The 15,567-nt window shown below is 44.2% G+C and overlaps 1 protein-coding gene across 1 annotated transcript in view; it reads left to right on the top strand.

Moving 5' to 3' along the window:
* The window catches only part of Efcab3 (EF-hand calcium binding domain 3), a 31,413-nt gene extending 28,442 nt beyond the window's left edge, over positions 1 to 2,971 (top strand). Inside the window, 1 exon segment of the mRNA XM_032913442.1 lies at positions 2,645 to 2,971. Coding sequence (XP_032769333.1) covers positions 2,645 to 2,971 — 327 coding nt within the window.
* The last annotated feature ends 12,596 nt before the right edge of the window (positions 2,972 to 15,567 follow it).

Below are 15,567 nucleotides of genomic sequence, written 5' to 3'. Positions count from 1 at the left end.
CGGGCAGTTAGGCTACAAAAGCAGACAGGGAGTGCAGAGTCGGGGTCGGGGTTAAAAGTGTGCATTGTGGAGCCTCTCCAGTGTCTGTGTGTACAAGCGTGTGAGCATCACACACAAGTGCTAGAGGTCAGCCTCAGCTGTGACTTCTTGGGCAGCAATCATCAGGCTTTCGATGCTTCTACCCCCAGCTTTCTCCCCGCCCCCCCAACCCCTGCTAGTCTTCTCATAGCACGAGTGCAGACACACTTGAGTGTGTGTCCATTAGTAATGAGATTAGGAAACATCACAGAGAGAAAAGCACAGCTCCTTCTCTATGAAAGCTTGGGGTGAGGACAGAGTGGTGGAGGAGGACGTGGACAGTAGCAAGGCACCGGGGTACGTGGGAGTCAAGAACACAAAGCAACAGGCAGTGACTCACCTGTTGGCACATAAGCAGGCAGCCAATGGAGGCTGTCTGTGCCCAGAGACCTCCAGCACCAGCACCAGGCTGAGAGCATCATTCCTTCAGTCTCCCTAGAACTCAGCCATAGAAGAATGGCAGGGATCTCTGTGTCAGGTGAAGCGAGCTAGGGCGAGCACATGGGTGACTTCAGCCTCTGCTTAGCTGTAGCCACCTACACACCGAGAAGTCATTTGTCCCAGCCCAGACCTCTTTCCTGTACACTGCCCTCTCTCACTCACCGCCTGGATGCTACCTCTCATCTCCTTCAATCTGCCTCTACCCTGAGGATGCCGTATCTCAGCGGCTATCACCCTTTACTCAGTCACAAAAGCTAATCCAACTCATTCCGGGATGCTTCCCAGGTCTGTTCCCTACACTCTCCATTTTCCCCATAAGAGTTACCCGGACACCAGCCTCTAGTCTGGTGCCCGTAGTTCTGCAGCTTTTCCCCGTCAGCCATTTGCTTGCCACTCAGCTGGTGATCTAACATGAAGATGGAAACATGCCATGGTCCTGTTTAAAGATAAACTTGGGCTGAAGGCTTAGCTCCGTGGTAGCACTCTGGGCTAGCATCCCCTTGCTAACAGGGATTACCCTGTTGTAGATTGCCCTTTTATTTTTAATTAGACAGAAAGGGTGAAGTGTAGGTTGATGTCATTATGCGGGTAAAGGCAGGTGCAGGACAGAACAAGGCCTGTGATTGGACAAGAAGGAAGGATGGGCAGGAGAAAAAGTTTTAGAGAGACAGAGGAGGCTGGAGCTAGGAGGAGGCAGCTGAGACAACGTGGTGGTGGATGCTAAGATTTGCCTCTGCATATATTACAGGTTGTTATGACTATTCTTAAGGGATGTATAGTTATAGGATTTTGTGTTGTCTAGATGGGCAAGCTATATCTTATCAATTGGTTGTAAATTTATTGTGTGGGCGTATTGTGGATTGAGAATTTAGCATAAAAATTGATTATCGGGTTACAGTTTGTTGAGTCTCGATTTTACCAGGGAGTTGGGAGTTTACGCTTTAACTACCAGGGGCTGGTTGCTGGTGTGTGGGCAGAGTCCGTGGCAGGGAGCCACAGTAGGCCAGCTGCTGCTGGACTTCTCGAGCCCTGATTTTACCGGGTAGCTGGAACCAGAGAGTTTGAGGCTAGCGGAGAGCCGCCGGGAGAGATACTAATCTGAGATAAGTTAGCGCTAGTTCCAATGGCGGGCTGGAGCCAGAGCTAGCGAGAGACCACCAGGGTATGCATGGGAACTGGTTCCGCCGGTTTTTATTTTTACTGCAACAAATCCCCAGTTCTGGGGGCTAGGAAAGGGTTCAGTAAACACTTCCAAGCAGCACCCCAGTGACAGAAGCAGGAGGACTACGCATCGGAGAGCAAGCAGCCTGGGTTACTGAGGCTTCCAGTTCTCTACTGGCAGACTTTTCTACTTTATGCATCTGAAGGATCTCTCTCTCGCCCCCTAGAACCCAGCTCCCACAGCATGCTGTTTGTGACGGGCTCTCCTCCACCACATGGAATCTGCTAACTTCAGAGTTACTCCAACATCACTTCTCCTCCCCTCATTTTAACCCCAACATTCCGGCAACACCAAGATGCTCCAACACTCCTGCCTTGTCCAAAATGTTTATTTTCTTGATCCTTCTTAAATCCTTAAAGATTTGCTCAGTTCAGAATCTTCTCCCAGGTGACTCTCTTAGCCCACACTGCTTCCTCTCTTGGTCCATTATGATTTATCTTGTTTCTACTCACAGTTTTATGAGTTTAGTCGGTTTATGAGTTTTATGAGTATTTTATCTCACCACGCAGGAGGCAGAAGCAGGAGGATCTCTACAAGTTCTAGACCAGCCAGAGCTATAGAGGGAGACCTCGTCTAAAAATTGCATTTATTTATTTGTTTGTTTCATTTTGTTTGAGGTCATACTCTGTAGCTCCGGCTGTCCTGGAACTCACTCTGTGAACCAGGCTGACCTCGAACTCAGAGACCCACCCACCTCTGCCTCCCAAGGTCTGGGATTAGAGGTCTGCCCCACTATACCCAGCTCTCAAGTGATACATTGTGATTTCCTAGCTCCCACGCAGGCCCAGGGGTAGTCTTGTGTGATTTTCACATGTGTAACTGTACGGCCACCAGTAATTGTGGTTCATCGATGAAAGGTTATGAGGTAACTACAGTAAGTTAACGCCCGCCCTCTTGCTGCAGGTAAAGAGAGCCACGGATACTTATCACTTAGGCATTGCCCTTGACCACCGGAAAGAAATGCTGAACCTCTGGAAGAAGATCCGAGGGGATCTGGTTGGGCTGGAAAGCAACAATGAGTCCTTTTACAATACCTTCTCTACCTACACCTGGTCCTGGAACGTGTGCCAGGAGCTACTCTCCGCTAAGGACTTGCGGTTGCACGACGCTAACCTGAACAAAACCTCCCCCTCCAACTCGGGGTTATCTTCCCCATCTGACCTCAGTGATTCTGACCCGGAGACGGGAAGGAAAAGGAAACGGAAAAGTTCCAGAGGGTGTCGGCAATGAAAAGCCTACATTTTTCTAAACAACTCTCCAAAAACTGCTTTCCAGAGTAATCAAAATTATGGCTTCTTGCTTTTATTTACTACATTCTTAGCAGGTGGAAATATTGACATCTTTTGGATACGACCAGTAAAAAAAAACCTTTAAATCATAGGATGTTTTCTCTTTCTGTGGCTTCTTTCTCTCCTGTTACTAGAGCCAGACATCCTCCCACTTGGCTTAAGACAACCCAGATACCAGCAGAGAGCGGGGAAAGTTAGCCTGGGTTCCCAAGCACCCTCTAGGCAGTAAGCTTCTTAGTTTGGGTTAACTCTAAATGAGTGGAGTCTTTTCTGACACCAGATTCAGAGGGTGGCAGCTGCAGGGAATACTAGCAGCCACCCTCTTCCCACGCCACTAAGAACCCCTGAGAAATTTAGAAATTCCTTAGGCACCTTTCCCTTAGGTGGGAACTAACAGCTCCTGCAACTAACAGCTCACCCATTACATCGAAGACACATAACTAGATTGAAAATATAGGTACCATAAGGTTCAGTACATGTGTGTGTGCCGTATGTGCAAGTGTGCACATGTGAGTGCCCTCAAGTGTACTCCCCCATGCTGCTGTGGGGAGCATAGAGGTTGGTATCAGGCCATCTTCCTCAATTTCTCGGTTCTGCTTTTTGAGGCAGGGTCTACCACGGGACCTGCCCCTTCCCCCATTTCTGCTAGACTCTGGCCAATGGGCCTCCAGAATCTGCCTGTCTCTGTCACCACCTCACTGCTAGATTTATAGACACATGCCGCCATGCTCAACTTGCTCCGAGGGTGCTGGAGATGGGAACTCGGGTCCTCAGCTCACGCAGCAAGCATTCTGCCCAGTGAGCTGTCCTCTCACACTGGGATGTTGTGGTTGCTATTGATAAAATTCAACGGTACAGAATTTACTGTCTTAAAATACCTAAGTGTGTATCAATCCGTGTCTTAGTTCTGTTCATTTTTAGAGTCCTTTGGGCAGTCTGAGGTTTTTGACTGTTGTTTATCAAAAGGACGTGCACTAGTTTAGAATTCTATAGACATTAAGTCTACGTTAACCATTTGATATATTATCAGGTTGACAAAAGTATTTTATTTCCTCTGCAGATTCTTGCCCCCCCCCGTATGTGAGGGAGGGGGTGACGGACTCACTCAGCCCAGGATAGCCAGCCTCAGGCTTGATCAATAGGCAGTGATGGTCTTGAATCCCCTGATCCTTCTGGCTCCAACTCCCAAGTGCCAAAAGTGTGGAGCTCACAGCCGTGCCCCACCATGCCAGTTTGTGTGGTGTGGCTCCATGCACGCTGGGCAAGCACTGTGCCAACTGACTCACAACCGAAAGCTCATTAATTCATACTGACCCCCTGGCCCCCCCTCCGTAACCATGGCTGACCTGGAACTCACTTTCTAGATCAAGCTGGTTTAGAATTTGCAGCATGCTTCATGCTTCTGACTCTCAAGTGCTAGGATTATGGTCGTGTGTGGTCATGCCCAGCTCTTGCCCTAACTCTCGCCTAAAGTTGATAAACTGTATCAACTACCTGACCTACCTCAAAAGACCAGACCTGAAGGATACTTTGAACACTGATGGGGAGAGGACACTGTATGAACAGTATCTGTTGTGTTTTCAGAAGGATTCTAGTCCAGAGCCTTGGCTGTCTTCAGACTCCCAACCCTCCTCTTCCTGCTTCACAAGCTCCTTACACCACTGTGCCAGGCTACAATGTAAAATTATGAAATGCCGAGGAAAGGCAGTGAAGACAGTGAGGGCTCCCAGAGCTACTGAAACTGCCTTGAAGTAATTATGTTACCTTGAGTATTCAAAAGTCTAGCTGGCTCAGTGGGAGGCACTGAGCATGTGCAGAGCCTCAGAGGCAATGCTTAGGGCAAAAGCCTAAATCTTTTCTAGGGACATTAGCACATGCCTATATGCCTAACTGCTTAAGACCTGAGTCAGGAGGATCAACTGAGCCCAGTAGCTAGCTAGCTTGCTTGCTTGCTTGCCTGCCTGCCTGCCTTCTTTCTCTCTCTCTCTCTCTCTTTCTTTCTTTCTTTCTCTTTCTTTTTCTTTCTTTCTTTTTTTTCTTTCTTCTTTCCTTCCCACCTTCCTTCCTTTATCTTCTTTTCCCCCATTTATTGAAAATAGAATATTTTTCCTTCACCATATCCTGCTTACAGTTTCCCTTCCTGTTGGGAGCCATGCCCTTGAAGCCCTCCATTGTTGATGTTATTATTATGGTTAGCGTTAAGTATGACTGGGTTCATGGAAAATCCCCAGCCAGCTGCAGAGGATTAATACAAATCTGGTGGTCAAGATAAATAATAATATGATAATGTTCTCCTGCTGACTAATAATATGACAAACCTGTGACCTTTCTAACATCCTGTCAACATCAGCCGATTCCCTGACCACATGAATACTGTGTCCTTGTCCTGCATAAATGTTTCTTACTTCCCCCCTCGCTCTGTTACCCATGTTATGGTATAAATTCAGCCTTGGGGAAAAATAAAATTGTCGCCTTGATCAGACTCTTGTCTTGGCGTCCTTCTTCGTGTCTCTTGTCCCCCATTCTCTTCCAGGTACCCCCAAACCCCTCACTTACACCCTCTCTCCACTCCTCTCGGTTCCTCCCACCTCCTCTCCTATCCAGATCCACTTGTCTCTCACTAGAAAAGACTTCTAAGCGATAACAACAAAATAAAATATAAAACAAAAACTATCACTGAACAAGACAAAACACGAAAAGGAAAAGAGCCCCGAGAGAAGGCTCAGGAAGAATTAGACCCACCCATTCACACACGCAGACATCCCATAAAAAGACTAAACTGGAAGCCGTCATATACACAGAAGACCAAGCGCAGACCCTGTGCTTGCTGCTTCGGTCTCTGTGAGTTCATGTGAGCTTTGCTCAGTGGATTTAGAGGGCCTTGTTCTCCTGGTTCTCTCCACCCACTCTGGCCCTTATACCCTTACACTCCTCCTCCCCGGGGTTCCCTGAGCTCTTTTAGTGGAGGGATTTGATGGAGACATCCCATTGATAGCTGTGTGTTTCAAGGTCTGTCTCTGTGTGTAATGTCTGAGCCTGGTAATTTTAACATTGTCCTGGACGGCACAGTAAGACCTCAATCTCAAAATATAAGTACAGGGGCCCACAGGATGGCCCAGTGGGTAAAGGCACTTGCCATTAAGCCTGAAGACCTGAGTTCAATCCCCAAAGTCTACATGATAGGATAAAACCAACTCCCACAAGTGGTCTTCTCACCTTTTGTATATCCAGTAACTAAATAAATAGGTACATAAATATAATTTTAAAATTAAAAATAAATATTAGTTATTTTATGATTATACTTATGGGGAAGACATTGATAAAGTAACCATATTTTCTAACCCAAGGGTAAGATTATCAGTTTTAAGAAAATATTTTTATATAGCTATGTGTGTTACAAACAGCATGGCCGGAAATATAGAATTAGGAGCTAGGCATAGTGGCTCGTCCCTAGAATCCCAGCAGTTTGGAAGCAGAGACCAAAAGATAAGACCAAAAGAGTTCAAGATCATGCTGCAGTGTGACAAATTCAGGGCCAGCCTAACTTATAGGAGGTCCTGTCTGAAAAGAAAGCATAATGTAAAGTATTAGAATTACCGCAGTTTCTCTGAATCAGTGAGATACAGGACAAGATATTTTTAAGGAGTTCTGATAGAAAAAAATTTAACCTACTGGGCACGCCCATCTCCCTGTTACATTGTTGCAGGCTACAGATGGTGGTATCAACTGACACCTCTGCTGGGACACATCCAGGGACAGGCATCCATCCATCCACTCGCCAGCTTGCTGAATTGCGTGCTGTGTGCCAGGCCCTGTTCTAGGATCTAGATCCGTAGCAGACAGAATTCCTGACTTGCCCAGGTCTTAGTAACAGATCTAATTATAACCAGTGGCTCAGCAGTGCCTGCTGGGGACTTTTGTCAGGGCAGATGAGAGCAAACATCTATTCAGCCCAGATAGGGAAATGACCAAAGACACTCTCCCACCCAAGACCAGCCTGATGAATCAGTGAGCTACGTACAGGAGCCTGAGGGAGGGATTACGGAAGCACAGACACACAGCACGGGTGACCCTTAGCAGTTGCAGCACTGAAAAGGCCACGCCAGCATGGGTAACTCACAAAGGCTACACCCAAGAGCTCCCTGCCCAGCTTTCAGAAATGACTCCCCTTTCCAGGAGTTGTTTGGGGCTTACATTGCCCAGGGAAAGTGGCTTGGGAGTTTTCTGTTTCCTAAGCTCCCCAGTGTCTTAGAAGCTTCCCTTCTCCCTCTTGGAGGAAATGTGTCAATTTTGTCACAAATAGACAAAATAGGTTACAAAAATGAATGTTTAATACATAGGGTCTCTGTTGCCCAGGCTAGCCTTTTGTTCCAGGCTCAAGCAATCCTACAACTTCCACCTCCTGAGCAGATGTACTGAAAGCTGCACCACCCACCATGGCCAGACTGAGTTTGTAATAGCCAGAAACTTAAAACAGCCTAAATGTCAGTAAATCATGCTACAGCTATTCAAAATAAGACCAGAATGTCATTACAATGATGTTTCAAACACTGAAACAAATTCCCCGAGCAGTTACTAAGTTAAACTATTATAAAGTTTAAAAGTGTGCTTATAATATGGCTACTCACACAGATATGACAGCATGGCTGTGACCCCAGCACTAGGGAGATGAAGGTGGGACAGATGCAGGGGTTTTTGTTGGCCCACCCCAACATCTACCCCCTTTATGAATTGCTGGAGCATGTGAAGGGGCCGGCCGGTCCTGCAGGACCTCCGTGACACAGGGCAACAACAGGATATCTGAGAGGAGTCCTGGCGAGGATCCAGCAGAAGTCAGAAGTGCCAAACAGAACAATGGCATTTGCAAGTGTAAAGCTGCTTGAGCAAAAGAGTGGACTGTGTGACACACCACCGATTCCACAGAGAGATGGGTTTTTGGTTTGTTTTTTTTTTTTTTTTTTTTTTTTGGGGGGTAGATGGCAAAGCCAGAAGATGAATATGGAAGGAAGGCGAGATCAGTGGGATTGCATGCTATGGAATTCACAAAGAATCAAAAGTTTTTGGTTTTGGCTTTTGGGTGTTTTTGTTTTTGTTTTTGTTTTTAAGAAAAGTAAAAGAAAAAACAAACAAACAACAACAACATAAAGAGGTTGTTAAATCAGTTTATAGCTGCTAAAAAGGCTGGCCATTCTCTGTAAAAGTTAAAAAGAAGCATTTAAGACGTCAGGAGCTCTTGTTCCACAGCAAATGCCTAAATGGCCCAGAATTGGCACTGCCTGCAACGAGGGGTTGGGAGGGTGATGGGGTTAGAGGTGGGTGGGTCATGAAATGATTAACTACTCTGTCCTTGGCTAACAACCAAAGCAATCTCCGAACAGCCTTTAGCCTTTCCAAGCATTGATTGTATCTTTATCCTCCACCAGGGGGCGCCTCAAAGCATCTGAAATAATTCTCAATGTATTCTGACCACAGGCAGAAACCTTGCAGCCCTGTCTTCCAAACTCCTTTCAAAAAACTTTGAACTTCCTTCAAATGCTAGGGAAAAAAAATAGTTGCACAGGCCAACAAAATACATTGTGTAAACTCATTTAGAGGAGTAGAGAGACGGCTCAGAGGTTAGGAGCCGCTCTCAAAAGAGGACCTGAATCCAATTCCCAGCACCTACATCAAGAAGCTCACAACTACCTGTAACCCAGCTGTTAGCAGGTTGTCTAAGCTCCGGTCCCACCGTTACCTGGCAACAGCCAGGCGTACCTGACTGACTATAAGCCTGCTGCTTGCCCCCTCCTCTCTCTCTTGCTCTCTTTCTTGTTCTTGCCTTTTCTTCCCCCCTCTCTCTCCACATGCAAATGGTCAGCCTCCTCTACTTCTCTACTCTCCCTCTCCCTCTCCTCTCCCTCTCCCTCCCCTCTCCCCTGCCCCCCTCCCTCTGCCTCTGTTATCCTCTTAACTCCCTCCCATGCCCTAAGTAAACTCAAATTATTTACTGTCATGTGGCTGGTGACTGAAAGGATGCCTCAGCATGGGCCCAAGAAGCACCCCTTCCCCACACCACACCTCCATAGAATATATCCCCCTACACTCTTTATCCTTTTTTTTTTTTTTTTTTTTTTTTTTTTGGTCCTTGATTTTCTGGATGTGATGTGCCAAGATTTTTTTTTAATTTAACATTATTTTTGACCTAGTTATTCATTTTTCATATTACCTTCAATATCTAAGATTCTCTTTCATCTTTTGTCATGTATTAATGAGACTTGCCTCTGAAGTTCATCTCCATATTTCTCCCTTTTTATTGGATATTTTATGATATTTTATTTATTTACAAATGTTATCCCCTTTCCTGGTTTGCGCTCTGGCAACCCCCTATCCCATCCCCCCTTCCCTGGCTTCTATGAGGGTGCTCCCTCATCCACCCACCCACTCCCTCCCTCTTCCCTTCCCTGACATTCCCCTACACTGGGGCATTGAGCCTTTGCAGGACCAAGGGCCTCTCCTCTCTGTTGATGCCCAACAAGGCCATCCTCTGCTACATATGCGGCTGGAGCCAAGGGTCCCTCCATGTGTACTCTTTGGTTGGTGGTTTAGTACCTGGGAGCTCTGGGGTGGTGGGATCTGGTAGGTTGATATTGTTGTTCTTCCTATGGGGTTGCAAACCCCTTCAGCTCCTTCAGTCCTTTCTTTAACTCCTCCATTGAGGACCCAGTTCTCAGTCCAATGGTTGGCTACAAACATCTGCCTCTGTATTTGTCAGTCTCTGACAGAGCCTCTCAAGTGACAGCCATATCAGGCTCCTGTCAGCCACTTCTTGGCATCAGCAATAGTGTCTGGGTTTGGTGACTGTATGTGGAATGGATCCCCAGGTGGGGCAATCTCTGGATGGCCTTTGCTTCAGTCTCTGCTCTACTCTTTGTCCCTGTATTTCCTCCTGTGAGTATTTTGTTCCCCCTTCTAAGAAGGACTGAAGCATCCACACTTTGGTCTTCCTTCTTGAGCTTCATGTGGTCTGTAAATTGTATCTTGAGTATTCTGAGCTTTTGGGCTAATATCCACTTATCAGTGGGTGCTTACCATGTGTGTTCTTTTGTGATTAGGTTACCTCACTCAGGATGATATTTTCTAGTTCTATCCATTTGCCTAAGAATTTCATGAAGTCATTATTTTTAATAGCTGAGTAGTACTCCATTGTGTAAATGTACCACATTTTCTGTATCCATTCCTCTGTTGAAGGACATCTGGGTTCTTTCGAGCTTCTGGCTATTATGAATAAGGCTGCCATGAGCATAATGGAGCATGTGTCCTTGTTATATGTTGGGGCATCTTTTGGGTATATGCCCAGGAGTGGTATAGCTGGGTCCTCAGGTAGTACTATGTTCGATTTACTGAGGAACCACCAGACTGATTTCCAGAGTAGTTGTACCAGTTTGTAATCCCACCAATGGAGGAGTGTTCCTCTTTTTCCCCATCCTCGCTAGCATCTGCTGTTACCAGAGTTTTCTATCTTAGCCATTCTGACTGGTGTGAGGTGGAATCTCAGAGTTGTTTGATTTGCATTTCCCTGATGACTAAGGGGGTTGAACATTTCTTTAGGTGCTTCTTGGCCATTCAGTATTCCTCATTTGAGAACTGTTTATCTCCATACCCTATGTTTAATAGAGTTATTTGATTCTCTGGAGTCTAACTTCTTGAGTTTTGTAGATATTGGTTATTGGCCCTCTATAAGATGTAGGATTGGGGGGTTGGGGATTTAGCTCAGTGGTAGAGCGCTTACCTAGGAAGCGCAAGGCCCTGGGTTCGGTCCCCAGCTCTGAAAAAAAGAAAAAAGAAAAAAAAAAAAGATGTAGGATTGGTAAAGATCTTTTCCCAATCTGTTGGTTGCCATTTTGTCCTAATGACAGTGTCCTTTGCCTTACAGAAGTTTTTCAATTTTATGAGATCTCATTTGTCAATTGTTGCTTTTAAAGCATAAGCCATTGGTATTCTGTTCAGAAAATGTTACCCTGTGCCTATGTGTTCAAAGCTATTCCTAATTTACTCTTCTATTAGTTTCAGTGTATCTGGTTGGTTTTATGTGGAGGTCCTTGATCCACTTGGACTTAAGCTTTGTACAGGGTGATAAGAATGGATCGATTTGCAATCTTCTACATGCTGACCTCCAGTTGAACCAGCACCATTTGTTGAAAATGCTGTCTTTTTTCCACTGGATGGTTTTAGCTCCTTTGTCAAAGATCAAGTGACCATAGGTGTGTGGGTTCATTTCTGGGTCTTCAGTTCTAATCCATTGTACCAATACCATGCAGTTTTTATCACTGTTGCTCTGTGATACAGCTTGAGGTCAGGGATGGTGATTCCTCAAGAAGTTCTTTTATTGTTGAGGATAGTTTTTGCTATCCTGGGTATTTTGTTATTCCAAATGGATTTGCAAATTGCTCTTTCTAACTCTATGAAGAATTGAGTTGGAATTTTAATGGGAATTGCATTGAATCTGTTGATTGCTTTTGGCAAGATGGTCATTTTTACTATATTAAACCTGCCAATCCATGAGCATGGGAGATCTTTCCATCTTACGTGATCTTTGATTTGTTTCTTCAGAGACTTGAAGTTCTTGTCATACAGACCTTTCACTTGCTTGGTTAGAGTCACACCAAGGTATTTTATATTATTTATGACTATTGTGAAGGGTGTTGCTTCACTAATTTCTTTCTCGGCCTGTTTATCCTTTAAGAAGAGGAAAGCTACTGATTTGTTTGAGTTAAATTCATATCCAGCCACTTTGCTGAAGTTGTTTATCAGACTTAGTAGTTTTCTGGTGGAATTTTTGGGGTCACTTAAGTATATTATCATATCATCTGCAAATAGTGATATTTTGGCTTCTTCTTTCCCAATTTGTATTCCTTTGACCTCCTTTTGTTGTCTAATTGCTCTGGCAAGGACTTCAAGTACTATATTGAATAGGTAGGCAAAAAGTGGGCACCCTTGTCTAGTCCCTGATTTTAGTGAGATTGCTTCAAGCTTCTCTCCATTTAGTTTGATGTTGGCTACTGGTTTGCTGTATGTTGCTTTTACTATGATTAGGGATGGGCCTTGATCTTACCAAGATTTTTACCATGAAGGGGTGAAGAATTTTGTCAAATGCTTTCTCAGCATCTAATGAGATGATCACGTGTTTTTTTCCTTAGAGTGTGTTTATATAGTGGATTATGTTGATGGATTTCCATATATTGAACCACACCTGCATCCCTGGGATGAAGCCTACTTGATCATGGTGAATGATCATTGTGATGTGTTCTAAGATTTGGTTTGCAATTTTTGCATCGATATTAAGGAGGAAAATTGGTCTGAAGTTCTTTCTTTGTTAGATATAAGTGAAATTGTGTCTTCAAAGAATGAATTGGGTAGTATTCCTTCTGTTTCTATTTTGTGGAATAGTTTGAAGGGTATTGGTATTAGGTCTTCTTTGAAAGTGTGATAGAATTCAGCACTAAACCCATCTGGTCCTGTGCTCTCTTTTAATGACTGCTTCTATTTCTTTAGGGGTCCTGGGGCTGTTTAGATGGTTTTTCTGATCCTGATTTAACTTTGGTACCTGGTATCTGTCTAGAAACTTGTCCATTTCATCCAGATTTTCCAGTATTATTGAGTATAGGCTTTTGTAGTAGGATCTGATAAATTTTTTAATGTACAGCTTGAAGAAACCATTGAAGAGTCATTGTCCTGATTCCCTGAACTTTGGGGGACTGAAGGTCGTTATTCTAAGGTTGTTTTTATGAGTAATTTAGAAGTAGTCATAATTTAACAGGGAGGAATTAGCTAGAATTGATTTGTACAGCCATAATCTCATTTGATAACTAAGCTAAAGTCTTATCTTTACATTGGTATAGAACCTATTCGTTACAACAATTTTTTTAAGTTATATTTATTTATGCTATATAAGTACACTGTAGCTGTCTCCAGACACACCAGAAGAGGGCACCAGATCCCATTACAGATGGTTATGAGCCACCATGTGGTTGCTGGGATTTGAACTCAGGACCTCCGGAAGAGCAGTCAGTGCTCTTAACCACTGAGCCATCTCTCCAGCCCCGTTACAATTTTTAAGGTACATTGGACCCAGTCCTTCTATTGATGCCATTACAAACTTTTGGGTTGATTAGACATAGCAATTAGGGGCCAAATAACAAATTCATGGCTCCTAGTTCTGATGAAAATATTCTCATCAGAAAGAGCTGAGAACAGTTAACGCACAGCAGTCCAGATTACCTGTCACACCCACCTCGGCCGGCAAGGAAGACGCTACACGGTCGGATCCTTGTCAACAGCCTTTATTGCAGGACACCTTCATTGCTGATATGGGGACCTCGAGCGGCAAAAGCGCTCGCCTTATATACACAACAGTATGCTAATAATCCTTCAGGGATTGGCGGGGCACGGGTCACCCCACTATCACCCCACTGTCATCCCACTATCACCCCACTACTTGTCCTCCAGGGATTGACGGAGAATAAATCACCTCACTAGCATGGTACCGCCCCCTCATTAGCATATTACCGGCCAACTGACACCAGGTGCAAAACCCGCGCATGCGCAGTACTACTGTTCAGCACAGGAGGGCGCCGGATCATACAGCTGCCCTGACGAGGGGGACAAGCCTGCGCATGCGTGGTAAGTTGTTTACATTCAGACGGGGCTGGCTGTCGGCGCCATCTTTGTTTTGCCGCGCCGCTCCCTACAATTACCTTATATAGATAGTTTTCAAAATGTCAGAAATCCACAAAATATTACATTTAAAGTTATTTATCTTTGTTGAGGCATATTTGCTCCTAACAGTTCCCCTTTGATGGATTTAACGAAGAAATTGAACATCTCTACCTCCAGGTGAGGTAATACTTTGTGGCTAGGCAGCCACTGGACAGAAACTGCCTAGTTCACCTACAGACTAAAACTGTCCAAAAAGGGACACATCACACAGAATAGTCGACTGATAATCTTTGCTGAGCCAGAATTATCAACCCTTCTAAATTTCTGCGTTTCAAAGGTTTGTCAGTTGATCCTGGACCAAAAAGCTGAAGACTTGCTCTCTCGTGTTGCTAACAGAGGACTGTGCTAGTGGAAATTTGTCTCTACCACCTGTCTCAGTTCTGGAAGTCGTGTTAGGCAACCTATGTTTATAGATATCTGGTCATTCTCAGATGTCTGACTGAGTTGAAGACTAATTAGTCTCCTAGCATACCCAAACTAATTAACTTTGAGAAAACACAGTCATCTAGATGATTTTCTAATGGTAATAGTGTGCACAGTTTATATTTGATGAAAAAAAGTTTTTTTTAATTAGATAGAAAGGGTAAAGTATAGATTAATGTCATTATGCAAGCAAAGGCAGTTACAAGATAGGAGTCCCATCAAAGAAGGATGGGTGGGAGAAAAGTTTTAGAAAGGCAGAGGAGACCAGTATAAGGAGGAGGCCGCTGAGAGAACATAGCAGCGTTGTTAAGATTCCTCTCTGCACATATTACAGGTTGTTACGACTATTCTTAAGGGATGGATGTGTACAGGATTTTTTGGCTGTCTAGATAAGTAAATTATATTTTATCAATTGGATCAATTGTGTGATGTGTTCTTTCATGTGGCTACTTGAGTTCAAGAGAGTGGCTGGATGCACTGGGACCACCAAGGATTTGGGATGTGTATGCCTGGTGTGGTGGAAACCAGCCAAGAGCTGTTGAGTGAGGGTAGAGCGGCCTAACAGGGCGCCTTGTTGGAATGGCTTTTGGACAGCGGGTTAGAAAGTGCATGGGAGCAGTATGGGGCCACTGAGATATATTAGCACTAGTTCCAATGTCCTACCAGAGCCAGAACTAGCGAGAGAGCATGACCAGCAGGGAACGTGCTGCCCCTTATTAATTTTTACCACAACATTTTTATTTCTTTCTTGACCAAGTTATAATTCAGTAGAGCATTGTTCAGCTTCCATGTGTATGTGGGCTTCTGTCATTTTTGTTGTTTCTGAAGACCAGCCTTAGTCTGTGGTGATCTGATAGGATGCAAGGGATTATTTCAATCTTCTTCTGTCTGCTGAGGCCTGTTTTGTGATCGATTATTTGGAGAAGGTACCATGAGGTGCTGAGAAGAAGGTATATTCTTTTGTTTTAGGATGAAATTATATATATATATATACATATATATACATATATACATATACATACATGTGTGTGTGTGTGTTAAATCCATTTGGTTCATAACTTCTTTTAGTATTACATATGGATCTATGTTTAATTTCTGTTTCTATGATCTGTTCATTGCTGAGAGTGGGGTGTTGAAGTCTCCCACTATTATTGTGTGAGGTGCAATGTGCGCTTTGGAGCATAGATGTTCAGAATTGAAAATTCATCTTGGGAGATTTTTCCTTTAATGAGTATGGAGTATCCTTCCTTATCTTTTTTGATAACTTTTGGTTGAAAATTGATTTTATTCGATATTAGAATGGCTACTCCAGCTTGTTTCTTGGGACCATTTACTTGGGAAAAATTTTTCCCAGCCTTT

This window comes from Rattus rattus, chromosome 9 (genome assembly GCF_011064425.1).
Source record: "Rattus rattus isolate New Zealand chromosome 9, Rrattus_CSIRO_v1, whole genome shotgun sequence".
NCBI classification, from domain to species: Eukaryota; Metazoa; Chordata; class Mammalia; order Rodentia; family Muridae; genus Rattus; species Rattus rattus.
Note: the sequence above shows the minus strand (reverse complement) of the source record. Positions and strands in the feature narration are given on the sequence as shown.